This window comes from Amblyomma mixtum, chromosome 1 (assembly GCF_055824585.1).
Source record: "Amblyomma mixtum isolate Tamu chromosome 1, ASM5582458v1, whole genome shotgun sequence".
Classification (NCBI taxonomy): domain Eukaryota; kingdom Metazoa; phylum Arthropoda; class Arachnida; order Ixodida; family Ixodidae; genus Amblyomma; species Amblyomma mixtum.
In genome coordinates this window covers 308,303,688-308,319,347 of record NC_143012.1, presented here as the reverse complement: position 1 = coordinate 308,319,347, position 15,660 = coordinate 308,303,688, and the positions used below count along the sequence as shown (strand labels likewise).

At 45.4% G+C, this 15,660-nt stretch overlaps 1 protein-coding gene across 1 annotated transcript in view; it reads right to left on the bottom strand.

Annotated features, from left to right (window-relative positions):
- Nucleotides 1–12,280, bottom strand: part of tweek (transmembrane protein KIAA1109 homolog tweek) — a 101,900-nt gene extending 89,620 nt beyond the window's left edge. The window contains exons 1-2 of the mRNA XM_089566825.1: nucleotides 12,031–12,280; nucleotides 10,856–11,088 (exon numbers count right to left, since the gene is read on the bottom strand). Coding sequence (XP_089422951.1) covers nucleotides 10,856–11,088; nucleotides 12,031–12,047 — 250 coding nt within the window. The 5' untranslated portion in view covers nucleotides 12,048–12,280. The remainder of the gene's footprint in view (nucleotides 1–10,855; nucleotides 11,089–12,030) is intronic.
- Nucleotides 12,281–15,660: the final 3,380 nt, after the last annotated feature.

Sequence of the window (15,660 nt, the reverse complement as noted above, 5' to 3'; positions counted from 1 at the left end):
ACTACTAATGTAGTAAAAAAAATACAGAACACCTTGCTACTCCGCTACAGCTACACTTTTTGCAAATCCGAAGTATACGGCCTGTGGTTCGTGGATTAGAGATGTGGCTCACCACCAATCAACATATAAACTCACATCATTCGACAGATACAATTTAACACACTTGTCACACCTAAGTGCTGTGCCCCAATAAAGTGTTGTACCACTAAACTGTTACGAATGTGTGGCGACAAACACATCTGTCACAGCAAGCCTAGTTGCAAGCAGTGTCACAACAAGGCGCTAGAAGAAGAAGAAGAAGAAGAAGAAGTTTATTCACATCACATTACATGATGCAGGAAGCCTGCAGAAAAAGCTGCCAGAAGCCAGCTTGACAGGGCCGCAGGCCCCCTTTCATTGGCAGTTGGCGGAATGTCGTAAAAAAAAGTTTATACACAGCATATTTTATCACAACATGTAAAGAAAAAAAAGTGAAAAAAAAACAACATATTACAAGAAAAAACGCTAAAACATATATACTGTTACCACATTTCAGTGTAACACGTACTCACATTTTTAATACATTCATGGGGAAATATTATAGACACAAAATCTCGTTTTACTTCGTTTTGAAAAGATCGCGCAGTGCTTTGAAAGTTATATTGTCGAGTTGGATATTTTTAGCTTGCAAACTGTTTAGTAATCGGGGTAACTTGTTTTGCAGCATTTGTAGACCGCATGTAGTTCTATTTGTGTTAACCTTCCATGGTTCAAAATGACGCGTCTGGTATGAAACTACATTATTTTCTAGCTGAGCTATGTTCTGAATAGTACAATTGTTACATTTAGTTTCTTGTTTGAACAACTTGCAAACAGGGTGTCGAACCGGAACTGAACCCGAACCCGAAACCGGAACCGAAACCGAATTTTTGCCCGGAACCGGAACCGAACCGAACCCATATTTTTTTCGCCATCTTGGAACTGAACCCGAACCGGAACGATTCAAAGGAACCGTTCCGAACCGGTTCGGGACCCGGTTCAGCCCCACTTTTTTTGCATCCCGGCATACGTCTTGTTTTCCGACAAAATGATATGATCTATCGCATAGATTTACCCACCCGTAGCTGTCTGCGCTGGGAAGTGCGAAAATGGTACCCAGTATATGCGACAGCAAACTTACAGGAGGTCTGGTGCGTGGTAAGAAGCCTAATTGACGCTTCTGTAATTTAATCGTCGATTACGTCACTATTTTAAATGTCAGCGCAAAAAACTTAGTATCATTTACCTATAGCCTGTATAGATTTCAATCCTTGAGTATCGCGAAATTCTCAAAAGGTGGCGCAGTTGACCTTTAACTTGCACTGACGTCGCGCAGCATACGGTGCCTTTTGCGTTTCGCCTCCGTCGAAACGTGGCCGCTGGAGATGAGTTCGAACCAGGGTACATCGAATAAGTAACCCAGCGCCCTAACCACTCGGCAACCGTAGTGGGTAGTGCAACCTTTACTTTTGTAGGCGCTCATTGTCTTAGACAGCAAGTTCTAAATGAAAACCCTCACGGTGGGTCTGCAGGGCAAAAAAGAAAAAAAAATGGCTCAATGGCTGTGGAGCTCGGCTGCTGATTCCAAAAACACAACAACCAGCGTGCTCTGTCGCGCGTCGAAAATCCCCAGCTGGTCTCCGTTAATCTGGAGCCCTCCACTACACCGTCTGTCATATAGCCCCAATGTCTACTCGACACGTTAAACCTGAGATATTACTACTAGTATTACCAAAAGAAGCATGTATAAATTGGTGCAGATTCTTTTTTTTTTAGAATCCGCATATTCTTGCTTGCGCGCGACGGAAATAAGCAACGAAAGGCAGGTTATTGGTAACGGTGGAGATGTACTAAAAAGGAAAAAATTAAATACCGATTACACAGAAGAGCAATGCAGAAATACATGTGCTCGCTGGCATGCGATAGTGATTACGCCCAAAAAGATGCTACTGCAATGCAATGTAACTACGATGAAGTGATTTCGTTATGCCAATTCGCTGAAATTGTTCTGCTTCTAAGAAAAAATTTCTGCCAGTCGCCAGCGCGCGGCTCCATCCGCTGTAATCGCACTGCTCGATCTTGAATTCTCTGTCTGGCGACTTATATCTACTTTTCGCAGTCATATTTCCCGTTCTTAGTGTCTGACGCGACAGGCTTATGATTGTTAGTGTTTTTTTTTTCTTAGAACGCTTGAGCGATTGACTACGTTGAGCCTTCACAACAATCTGCATCGGCTATATCGGGTACAGGTGGGTATTGGGGGGTGGTGAGATGGGTGAAAGCTTTTGAAGGTGAATTTTTACCAGTGAATGCCCTGATGTGTCGTCCACCGGAGTGTGCATCAAGGATGGAAGCTGCACGCACGCAGTGCGGTTATTTTGGGGAAAGCAGGCTATACTGCTAACGCAGTAAAAAGAACAACTAAAAGAGCATGCATAGTCTTACCTCTGACTCCGAGTAGGATTCGTACTAATGGCGGCGCAACAGAAAACTGTTTACAGATGCTTTAGGCTATTCGGCTATCTTTTAGGCTTCGTTTTATGGTTGTTGCATGGAATATTTCGAACCTCTCTGACCCTCCTCATGCCTTACTTGACCGCGTCGAATTCAGCGATCTCGTCATAAGGCCTTACGTCACCATAACTACCTGCGTCTGCCCGCACGTGAAAATTCCAGACGGTGCACACGCCATGAAAGGGGGACCAGTCAGGAGGTTGAACTTGCGCAGCATATTCCTCCTGCGTTAAAGTGCACTGTGTCTGAACAGTGACCTCGTGGAACGCAGCGGTTCTGCGTCCTATGAACACGAAGAGTTCGCACGGAATTCAAGAGTTTTTCATCGCAGACGTAAGTGTTATAATGAAATGTATGATGTCAATGGGTTTTTTAAGAGGCTGCGTAAGTATGTTCTAAAAGAATACAGCATCATAACAAAAATATCATATTATTGCTGAAATTGTTTCTCGTTGCTCGCACAGGTTGAAATGCACTGACTACGGCACAAACGCCCCTTTGGCGCGAAGGTAGTACGTCCAAACATGTAAGGTCCATGTCTGAAGGGTGAAAAAGGTTTTTGTGGCCGAGTAAAACTAAGTCGAGCCCACTTATAGCGAACCGGACGGTCCCGCAGGTTCCATTCGTTATATCTGATGCTCGTAGCAAGTGGATTCTTCTTACAACAGCCAAAAATACTAAGGCCGCTAAAAGTGGCAATTATTTCTTACAAAGCTGCGTAATGCGTGCCAACTTGTGCAAAGCAGAGCCTGCCGCGGCTCTTTCCAGGCTATCTAGGGCGGTCATTTAATCCTCGTCGAGACCTTGCTGCCAACTAACAAATTTAGGGACGGGGTATAACTAATCATGGATGAAGTGTGCATGGCAACTGGTGGCAGGTCGGCCACTTAAATGAGATTCCTGGCAGTAGGAAGAGCTCGCACTTGGTGTTCGACGTCTCCGTCAGAGCAGGCGCTTCTGCGATTTTGTGGTCAGCAGGAGCGTAGTTATCCGAGGAAACATCCGGTCGGCTATGGATCAACGAAGCGTTGCCAGAAATCTGCAATCATCTGGTCAAGGGTGTTTTCGAGCTTCTTCTGTCGTTACTGGGCTGATGCAGCGACGAAGTAGTGCAGCGCTTGTGGCGCAGAATGCATCCGTTGCACTGTCAGCTATATGACAATGCCTGCACATTGCAGCGGCGCCAAAGATTGAGACGACTGGGCAAGCTATGCATACCACGTGACTGGGATGGCCAGCAAGGATTTCAAAAATTATCTAATCGCTGTTTTTAGTTGATCCGCGAGATTCGTCAGTAGCTTCGCTTTTGACGATGGCCCTTTCTCACGCGCACCGCGCTTCTTCTACTCAGGATGCTTTGCCGAGCCGGCGAACACGTAGGCAATGATTGCCCTCGTTGGCCATCGACGCGGGTTTGGCCGGCGGTTACTTACTATTTCAATAGAGAATTATAGCATATTGTTACCGTGTTTACATTACCATTTACAGTGTTACCGGACGCCGGACTTTCCGGTTAGCGCTGCGCACAGCAGTGCCGCCTTTTAATTCCATTTCTGGGTTGACATGTTCTTTCCGGGGCGGTGTAATGAAGGTTGAGAGGCGCTATTTCATCTGCGTGCTTAGCGGAAGGACGCCCTCTACAACTTCGGGGTAGTTCACCACGCCACCTCGTTCGCTATAACCGAGTGGTGTGGCCAGAATTGTTCGCTGTATCTGCGACGAATTTGCGTTGCCCTTATGCATATTTTCACTGTAGCACCACACCCGCTCGAAATAAGCGAGTGTTCGTTGAATGGTACGGCAAAACAGCGCTGACGGACGGGACGGAAGAAGATGAGACAAATACATGCGCTTCTTCTTCCGTCCCGCCCGTCAGCGCTGTTCTGCCGCACCATTCAACGTGAACCAACCAACCCGACTCAGCCCTCTCCTTGAGCCTTCGTTATATCTGTGGCCATTAAAGTGGGCTCCACTGTACATCCGCTGACTTCGCTTTAATACACTAGTATCAAGAAAGTTTAGGTAAGGCTGTAGATGTATGGGTAGAGGAAGTAATGACCGATCGCAACATTTGTCATCTGCCTTGTGGAGAGGCCGTACAGGTAAGTAAAAGCCAAGAGTGAGAAAACAGAATGAATCAGCACTCGCGAACATGTCCAGCAAAGCACTTACTCACCTAATAAGCATAGCTACCAGAAAGGTGTTGTTTGTAGCTTTGGAAATAAATTCCTGAAACAAGTTGGTGGACAAATGGTGCACGCCAGATTAACCCCTCTGTATCACTCTATCAAGGGCGCAAAAAATTCTGTGGACGCAAAGGTTGCCTTTGATAGCGCCCCAGGAGGAGTACGAAACATTCTATCACGAACAAATTTCTTGCTTTACTATAGTGAGAAGCCACGATTAACTGAGTTTTTGAAGATACTGAGCTATAGGGGCTCAGGATTATAACGTGAGTCACAAAGGCGATGTCGAATAGGTGATTTAAATAAAATGTGTTTGGTAAGTTCTTTATGTTAGGGAGAGCCAGTGCTCCCACGAGGCTCTCGTTGGATGGGGGATGAGCGGTGGAGGGATTCTCGAACATTTTCTTACCATGCATTAAAGGAGGGGGGACTGGCAAGTCGGTTTCGGTGTGACGGAAAGGTATCTGTCTGTTTGTATACGTGCCGATACATGACAGTTTCATTTCTCAGTAGTGCGCGGGAACGTAGCGGGCGCGTGCGGCGGCAATTTTGGGGCCCCGTAAGTACACTGCGTAGTTACAGGGCCGTAAGTGCACTGCGTACGAGACCTATTACTCGCGCTACGGGGTCTCCCAAACTGCTCAAACAGGAGGGTCTTGTAGATGCAAAATGTATCGGCTTTTCGTCCTACACCTCATAAGGTAGATTATAGCGTATATACACAGCCGATTTTTATTTATTTCAAGTTCCTTTTATTTTGCGGCTCTTACCGTAAATTCGTCTTTTTTCTGCGGACAATAAATAAAATGGGTAAAGTGAGAACATCTCGCATTAAACAATTTTTTTCACGCTCAAGTAACGCAGTAAACACGACAAAAGGAAGAAAGGAGGTGACATGAGCGCTGAATAACAACTGGTTATTTTATTCTGGAAAAAGTATATAAAGGCGCAGGGCACAGACAACAACCCCCCCCCCCCCCAAAAAAAAGAAACAGAACAAAGGTTAAAACTTAAAAACCATACTGCGCATGCACATCACCGTCGAGTCATGACGTCTTTTTCAACGAAATTCGAAGAGTATCTTCGATAGTAGACGGCACTCCCCTATCTCCTGGACCTCACACAATGCCAAGAAAGCCTGACCCCTTAACTACCAAACTGATAGATGGTGTAGCAACACGCTCATCTGCTTCCCCACTCAGAAAGACAAGTCTCCTGATTAATCACTGATCGAATTTTTAGGGAGATGGGGGACGCCTTTATGATCAGGAAGGATGCAGATGATTCACTTGCCACATAGCGCTAAAAAGACACGGACGCAAGAGAGACACAGGACGGGCGCTAGGCGCCCGTCCTGTGTCTTTCTTGTGTCCGTGTCTTTTTAGCGCTATGTGGCAAGTGAACCATCACCAACTCGCCAAAGCTTCTACTCTGACTATACTGATGCAGATGAGCGTGTTGCTTCACCATAAATCAATTTCGTAGATAAGGAGCCAGGCTTTCATGGCAACTGTATAAGGTCAAGGAGATAGGGGAGTGCCGTCTACTATGGAATATAGTCTTCGAATTTCATTGAAAAAGATGTCATGACTCGACTACGATGTGCATGCGCAGTATGTTTTTTAGTTTTAATTTTTGCTCTTCTGTTTTCTGGATGGTTCACTGAGTTCTGCGCCTTCATATACTTTTCCGAGAATGTAATAACCAGTTGTTAGTCCGCGTCTGTGTCGTCTCCAGACTTCCGTTTCTCCTGTTTCCTGCGCTGCTTAAGCAACCGTTACCAACTAGCCCACTTTTATGTTCTCGTAAACAAATCTTTGCATTTTTTATTTTGTATAGCGATGTGCAAGAAAAAAGAAAACGCATATCACTGAAACCCATCTGCGTTCTAAATTTTTTTTTGTCCTGAACCCGTTTGAACCCGTTTGAACCGGTTCGAGACGGTCCGAACCGGTTCGAACCGGAACGGAATGGCCCTCTGGAGCCGAACCCGGAACTGGACCCGAAAGGCGTGAACCCGAACCCGAACCGAACCCGAAAAAATACCGGTTCGACACCCTGCTTGCAAAGCCGGTAGTCATAGGATTTTGTTACTGGAATTACATTGTATTTTTTAAATAATTCATGTGTGTGGTAGTGCATTGGTACGTTTTCGACAGTACACTGCAGTTGAAACTGCAGAGTACACTGCAGTTGAAAGAAAAGCATTGGGAGTGCAGGATGGTCCAGGGAAAGCCCGGAAGGATAGGATGGAGAAGGATACAGGAATAAATAATGTCGCCGTGGGAGTCACATGGGTTGGAGTTGCATGTCGTGTCACCACTAAAATATGATACAGCCAACTACCGATGAAGGCGAACTGCAAAGGCAGCCATGAGCTGTGCGATGTCAGTGCACATTAAAGATCCCCTGGTGGTTGAAATTATTCCCCAGAATTATTCCCCCAGAAATTATTCCAATTATTCTTTCTTTTTTATTTCACTCCCACCTTCCTCCCTTCCCTTACTGTTTGGTTCCCATGACCACCGATGCCAGACAATTACTGCCCCATTCCTTTTCTCAAAAACCATTTTCAACTTTTAGCAATTTTCAACTTCCACATTCACAACGAGGCACGGCCACATAAGTGAAGCCCATACAGGTTTTTACTTTCAGGCTGTTTTGCAAGCCGTAAATGCATGGCAAGAAACAGTGTAGTAGAAAACGACACAACATGATCATGGTTGAGAGCTTTCACATGCCTCCACACTGGGCTCGTTTCAGTTCATGCGACATCCCAAGAAACTTGCAGCACATATGCTCAATGATTTATGTACAGGCACCATCAGATTAATATGAAGCATGCTTTGGAGTTCTAGCTCTGCTCAGGAAACTAGAAGGTTTTTCACATTTATGAGCAACACATCAGTGACACTTGCTGGCATAAGCATAAAAAACCTCCTATTCTTTTCTACCAAGCATGAGACGGGAGTTATATAACTGCAGTGAGCTGCACATTACTTTAGTTGCACCTGTAATGTAAGTGAAGTGGAAAAATCGAAGTGAGCAAAACATTCCCTTTTTCTCTCTTGCTCTTGCCAGACAGCACAGTCAACAATTACAACATATTAAATAAAAGAAGGAAGAAGCAACCAAAATGTGTAGTGAGAAAACCTGCGAGGATAAACACCACCAGCAGAGTGCCACATGACACATCAAAGGCCATAGCTCCACTTGACACATGAAACTGGTATGAGCTTGCTACATGTTGTGGGGACGCCTTCGTCCCCTGCGTTCGCTTTCCCTCAACTCACTAGTTCCCTGTGGTTAGCTTCCCCACAACGCACTCCCTTTAGTGGGGTTACTTTTAACTAACAGCGGAGGGCGCTCGTGTCGCAGCGACACCAGCGCCACGGATGGCGTGTTTTGCCGCTCGCGTGCGGGGGAAGGCTCTCTCTCTTCTCCCTGGGACCGGGAAGCGAGCGGACGTTTCGCTCGCGGCTTCGCTCTTCGCCGCGGGCGTCTTGTGGTCGGAACTTGCTCCCGCCAAGCCTGTCCCGTCCGGCCTCGAAGTTTTCCCTCTGCCCTACCGTGGGCGAACGTTCGCTCAAAACCGTGCTGGTGAGTCGGACATCCTCGATTCCTCAGTGTATTTTGTTGCTAGCTGGCGTTATTGTTGTTATAGCAATAAATGCCTTGTTTGTGTCAGCCAGTGTGTCATTCCTTTGTTCCCGTAGAGCAAGGCCCGCCGTGGTCGGCGTGCGCTCGGTAGCGCTCGCGACCACGGGGTGGGGTCCGCGCGGCTTTGAACTGTGTCAGCCACGGTAAAACGGGGAGAACGTGTTTATCTCCCCAATTTAAATCCCATAATGTCTGCAAGACAGCAATTGCACCAACGGCCATAACTGCATGACTGTGCGATAATTTCAGATAATTTCAAGATAATTTCAGCATGTTGCCCAGCTTTTAAATGATATACGTCTGAATGTCCATCAAACGTATGGTGGATGTCCAGTGGCTCTTCGAGGATATTCTAGAATCATCCAGAATATAAGAAAGGATATCTGGAATCTATGACGTGCAATAATGAGGTTCTTTGTGCCTTAAACACAGCATCATTAGCCTTTCAGTTTACAACCACCAAAGAAAAACATTAAGTAGTTTCTTCTTTTTAATCATCATCATGAACCTAATTGAGAATCACAGGTCAGTGACACCATCCTGACAGAAACTTTAGAACCTAAGGAAGCACCGAATCTCTGATTGGTTGAGAAGGCAATTAGAGTGGAACACTTGGCGTATATCATATCATTGCCAGCCATAGCGAAGTGTCATGTGGAAAGGCTGCAAAGCTTTGCACTTTAGTAAAAAGGCAATATGTTTGGCCAGTTTAGAAGGTTTTTCATATCTGTCTCAATGAAAAACCCTGCGCAACTATGCCATGATCATGTAGGGGGAACGTATCAAGGACCATAGCGACCTCAGCATATGGCTCTTTCTTGATCCCCCCACACTTCCACATATACCTATTGAGCACTGATCATAAAACTATGATAGACTACTAAATAATTAATAATTCTATGTGCCAAGCCAATGCTGCAGTGGTAAGACAAATCATACTGGAGGGCTCCATATTGATTTCAACCAGCTGGTGTTATTGCACTAGAATATCAATGCATGAGTAATTTTGCATTTTGCGTCCATGAAAACAGACACACGACAACCACAAGTTTACAGTGCTCACTGAGACAGGATGGCAAGCCTGCACAAAATGAAATGCCAATTGCAATAATGCTGGAGATAAAAGGCAGAGTGAACAAAAAAAAATGCTGGAATAGTCCATTACCAACCCTACACAAAGAATGAAATGGTATGCTTTGCACAGCTTAGTGTCTTCAGACTAGTGACGCAAAACTATCGGAAAATTGACTATCGATAGTATCGATAGTTTTTTGAAACTATCGATAGTGCCGCTATCGATAGACTATCGATAGTATTATCAATACTCTACTATCGATAGTGTTGCTATCGATAGTATTACTAGCGATGGTACAGCTATCGATAGTGAAACTGTCGATGGTAACACTACTGATAGTAACAATATTGATGTTAAGCATTTGTTGGCCAGCGATATAAACAAAAATTTGCGATGCCCGATCGGTTTCACGGTCTTATGAGGCTTAACGTCCCAAAGAGACTCAAGCTATGACGGATGCCGTAGTGAAGGTCTACGGGTAAATTTTGACGAGCTGTGGTCATTTAACCTGCACTGGGACTGGTCGTAAAAATATCTGGAACTGCATCCCATGAAAGAACAAACAGCGCAAGTCGTGCTGGCTTACACGACACTATCGTGCACGGCAGACGTCGTCTTGCTGACGCAACCGCTGCAGAAATGCTTGTCGCCCACGTGCTTTGCAACTAGGACATTCGCATGCTAACATTTTATCCGGCTACTTTACGTAGGGAACATCTGCAGAGCTTGGTGACGCGTAGGCTGCGAAAACGGGCGAGTCGTATCAGTTACTCATACCATCACCTCCATACCACACACTCGGGAAACCAAGTTTAGGATGGAGTGGGTACGCGTGGTTGATTTTATAGATGGTTTATGGGGTTTTAACGTCCCAAAGCGACTAAGGCTATGAGAGACGCCGTAGTGGAGGGCTCCGGAAATTTCGAATAGTATTATATATAACAAGTAGTATCGATACGGCTATCAATAGTACTATCAATAGAGCTATTGAAAGTAATATCGACAGTATTATCGATACTACTATCGATAGTACTATCGATAGCGCACTATCGATACTACTATCGATAGTTCGATAGTGACTCAACTATCGATAGTATCGATAGTACTATCGATAGTTTTGCATCACTACTTCAGACACTATGGAAAGGAACTTGCTGTGGTCAGTTTTACATCCCCCGAGTCCAATTGCAGCTCCCGTACTTAATTGTGCTGGTCTGCAATTCAATCAGGAGTTAGCAGACTGTGGTTGAACTCAACAACTAGAATCATTCTTTAGCACAATGTACTACTGGCAGGGTTTCGAATCTTAATCAAACTTATATTCATTAAATTTGTGTTTCAAAGCCAGCCAAAAGCCAACCTCGTGCATTTCATGCTTAAAAGGTGAAACAGTGAGAGTTACCGATTTTGAGATATGCTTTCCCCACGAAGCGGTTGAGGACTTTGGTCAACAGGAAACCCAAAACACGGGCATTGTAATATGTGATGTAGATGACCCATGCAGTGGCTGCTAGCAAAGCACACAGTAACCAGGCAAAGTTGGAGTCCAAGGGCAACTTTTCCAATGGGGCTGTGGTGTTCCATGCCGCTGGGTACGCTGCTGCCACTTCGGGCACATCAGCCGGCACAGTGGACCTACAATTAGGCAAATTATGTTACTTGCGATTCCCCAATACACAAACTTCTGCAACAAAAACCATCATGTTATACTAGGAGAACCCAGATTCAGTGTACTGCCTTCATTTAAAATAAAATAAAATGAGATTGAATTTGTAATGCTGCACTACTACATTGCAAAAAAAAGTATTCCCTTCTATTAACGTAACTCATTCAAATCAAAGTGAAATAAATATAAGTTTTTACAAGTGCTTGTGGAAAGAGTGTTCCCGCAAGTAGCAGTTGCCACTACGTAGCCAATATACATACAAAATGAATACTATTCAAATGGATATGTAACTTGTGGTGCATACTACGATCGCCAGTAACAGAAACACCACTTATTTCTTTTACACGGTATTATGTGAACTCTGAAACAAGCAAATTAAAGCTGCCCCAACAGTTTTCGCAGCAAGTATCCTGAATTACAAGAAAGAAGCACAAAAACAGTTTAACGACTGCACGATAACAAATTTCCGGGACGTGCAGCCAAAAATAATCCGCTTCGTGGAATTTAAGATGTCGCACGGGACGTCTTCTGTTCTGGAAAAAAATTCACGCTGCAAAACGCAAGCACGTCATTGCGGTACAAACACGAAAAAAATAAAATCAAACAACAACAATGAATGTGACGAGGCGAGTAATTGTCACACGCTTATGCGACTTCCGCACTGATAAAGACTACGGATGTACGGTGCTTTACTCATTTAAGAGATAAAAATTCTCTGACATCACGGAGGAAAGCAGAACCCCGGAGGTTTCGCTCTCAGGCAACATCGCCTATTAGAACTAGCCCGGATTATTTCACATGCTTTACTACAGCATCATCACCCCTCGTGAGCTGGAGAATAAAGCTGTCCCACTGAACATAACATCAGACACGCAAATGCACTCTGAAAAAAACTGTCGCAATATACTCACGTATCTGTGGCATTCATGGCAGGCAGAATGAACTGCACGAGATCGTACTACGCTTCTTTCCTCGACAGTGCCGGCAGTACCATTGCTTGTAGTCTGCCTTGCCAGTATGATTAGCGTCAGGCGAGCACTGCAATATGCCGCATGTCATGTCTGTCAAATTCAGAGCTAAGAATCGAAAACACATTCGAGAGCCTCACCACCACCATCACATTCGTATCATTTTCATGTTTAGCTACTTCTCCCTCCACTTTTCCGGCTTCGAAACGGCTGCTCAGCGACCTTTGGATTCTCTGTTTTAATGATGATGATATTCGTTGCAGTCGACAAACACGAACGACGGTGTTTCGCTTCAAATGCCGATTTTTGATTGTTTGTGGCCAACACAATCAAACATAATGTGCCATACGACCAGTAACCGTCATAGGCAACGGTTCTGGCACTTTTTCACAACTTGGTCCAATGAGTTTAGTTCATGGGGGTTTAGCGTGTCTCAAAGCGACTCGGGCCATGAGGGACGCCGTAGTGAAGGGCTCCGGAAATTTCTACCACCTGGGGTTCTTTAACGTGCACTGACATCGCACAGTACATGGGCCACTAGAATATCTCCTCCATCGAAATGCGACCGCCGCGGCCGAGATCGAACCCGCATCTTTCGGGTCAGCAGCCGGACGTCATAACCACTAAGCCACCGCGGCGGCTCTAATGAGTTTAAGAGAATCTCCCCCCCCCCTAAGGTGAAGAAAATTTTTGATAAGAGACTAATTACTGATTAGCACCACTCAAGTGCAGTCACATGGCTACAGAGAAAAGCTGTGCAGCTTTCTAGAAAACTCTGCAGTTGAAAGAAAAAAATTCTTCTTGGTGGTGGCATCGAACCTCTGGGGCAGTAATTTTTCCTACTACCAAAGTGGCTAGCAGATGGCAGGTTGCTGCCGAACTGACTCGAAGCAAAATTTCGGGGAATAGCCCAAGGGGCAGCAGATTTGGAATGATTACTCATTAGCATCTACCGATCGACGTGTGGCTGCACATCGCTTAACTTTCTTAGAAACTACGTAGTTGAAGAAAAAACCGTCCTGGTACGCGATCAAGCCCCGAACCACTGCCTGTCCAGGGCGGTCGGTCTACCATCTTTACTCCACAGCTTACTTCCATCAAGTGTTTTGATCCGCCGCGGTGGCTCAGTGGTTACGGCGCTCGACTGCTGGCCCAAAAGACGCGGGTTCAATCCCGGCCGCGGCGGCTGAATTTCGATGGAGGCGAAATTCCAGAGGCGAAAGATTGATACGTGACTGCGGAGAAACCTGAGTGTAGGTGTCCGCGGAGATATGTGAGACAGTTAATGCGCCATTTCCTCTCCTTAAAAACCAAACCAAACCAATTCCAGAGTTCCAGAGCCCTTCACTACGGCGTCCCTCATAGCCCGAGTCGCTTTGGGACGTTCAAACCCAGTAAACCAAGTCCATTTCTGTACTGCAAAGAGTTCAAGGATTGCACATGTGTCAAGGCAGGGACTACACGCCTTTGCCGCCAGCCTCACTTGTGTGTTGTGCCTTGTCTCCGAATCAAGAAACACAATACAATCTAGCCCAACACTAAATTTTAGTAGATTATGAAATATATATGTGTATCAGCAGCGGTAGCTTGTAGGAAACGCTCTATTAATAAGGTATAAATGCAGAGTGGTGGTTATTTCTCATATAGTCTGCAATCTACTGCTTTTTTTGTTCCTGTGGATTTTATTGACAAGAGATTACATAATAAATTTACACTATAGACCTTATGCGAAATGCACTGCCATCTAGCGGTCGCCGCGCGCGATCCGCCATGTTGGAGGATAGCCGCTGGATTCGCAGCACGTAATGGTACACGCTCGTCGCGCGCGCTCGAGTTTCACCGTCCTCAGTATGCCCACATATTGCTTAGTGCCTTGCTGTACTCGGAAGGGGTCACAAAGACGCCCAGGGAAAAAAGGCAAGAGCACTTGATTTGAGCGCATTTCTATTTTTGGACTGCGATCCCCGACATCGGCGACACAAATGTTGCAGTACCGTCCCTACATGTCGAGACGTCGCGAAACGCATTTCGTTATCGCTATGTAGCAAATGAAATTAGAAATAAGCTTTGTAGGCACGAAGAAAATATCACACAATGCCTGTTTTTCTCCTGCGATTGCCCGTGAAATGCTGCGATTATCGGCCTCGCAAGAGTAATCTTGATCAGCTGTTCAGTGGTACGGGTCGCGCTTTGTGAGAACCGTCGCTCCTAGCGTTATCCGCCGCAGCGGTTACACGCGTTAGTTTTAAGTGTGAATATTTGTTTCGACGGAAACACCAGCAAGTATCAAGTGCCCGTGGCACGGAACGTTTGTGCACTGCAAGTCAGTCAATCGTTTCTGTTAGACCAGGGAAAGGTGCCTATTTTGTGGAGCGACGGCTTGATTGCATGTAGCGATTTCACTTAACCGACCGTTTTCCACGAAACCGTGTGTTGTGTAAAAAAAAATAAAGGACCGTAAAGGAAGCCGCTCAAGCGGTACCATAGTTCCAACTAGTAGCGGGAATGCATAACGCATGTATAATCCTCCAAAAATCTCAGTACACAACTGCTTGCTCGTCGTGGTAAAGCCATAGACACTGCTGTATTCACGGGCTACGTGTTTTTAACGGCGATAGTCCAAGAATGGTAAACAGTTGTGTAGTGGGGTCGTGCGAGGACCTAGGGGTCTATGTGCCCGGTAATAATAATAACGTGTTTTCTTTCTCTGTCTAGGGCACTAGGGCGAACTAGGGGCTCTGGGCGCTAGAGCACTAGGGCAAACAAACAAATGCTGTATGAACTTTTCAAGGAAAATGAAATGTGTCGCATGTTGACAGGCCACTTTCTTCGACACTGCCAACATGAGCGTGAAGTTTACTATCGTTTGTTTTCGGTGTTGACGCAACACACAGAAAACGCTACCACAACAGCAGCAATTCAAGCGGCATGCCCGTTCGCAAAAAGTATCCAACCAAATAAAAACTGACTCAAACTAGACTGAAATGCGCACATTTTTAGCCGTAAACGAAAATTACACTTGCTTCGTACATTTCTTGGTGTTCAGCGTCGGCAAACTGACGTAGGACTCCGTGAAAAACTTGTATCTCCGTACCCGGTGGCGTTCGGAAAGTGTTTTGGACGCGTAGTAAGTGTTTGCGAATTCGCTTGGAAACTTGGGCAGCAGAAACAGGTCGACTGACCATTCAGTCATGTTTACAGGCTCAAGTGACAGGAAACAAGATTTTCGAGCCAGCACAGCAGTAAGGAAGCTAACGCAGGGCACGCCTAAATCCAGAGAGCAGAGGCGGAACGAGCTTCAGTCATCCTCCAACATGGCGGATTTCCGCTGGTTCTTCTTTTCTCCGATAGATGGCAGCAATTTTGCATAAGGTCTATAGTAATAATTTCAGCTTTAAACACATTTCTGACAAGACGCTGGATCTGCTCTCCCTTGTGCCATTTCACTATTGTGTCTATCACGTGTCTTCGAACAGGATCGCTTCTAAAGCTGACCGCACGTTGTTCCGAAACGAGTTAGAGAAATTGTATGCACTCTGAATACAGACACATGTAGGAATTTTTTTGTTTGAT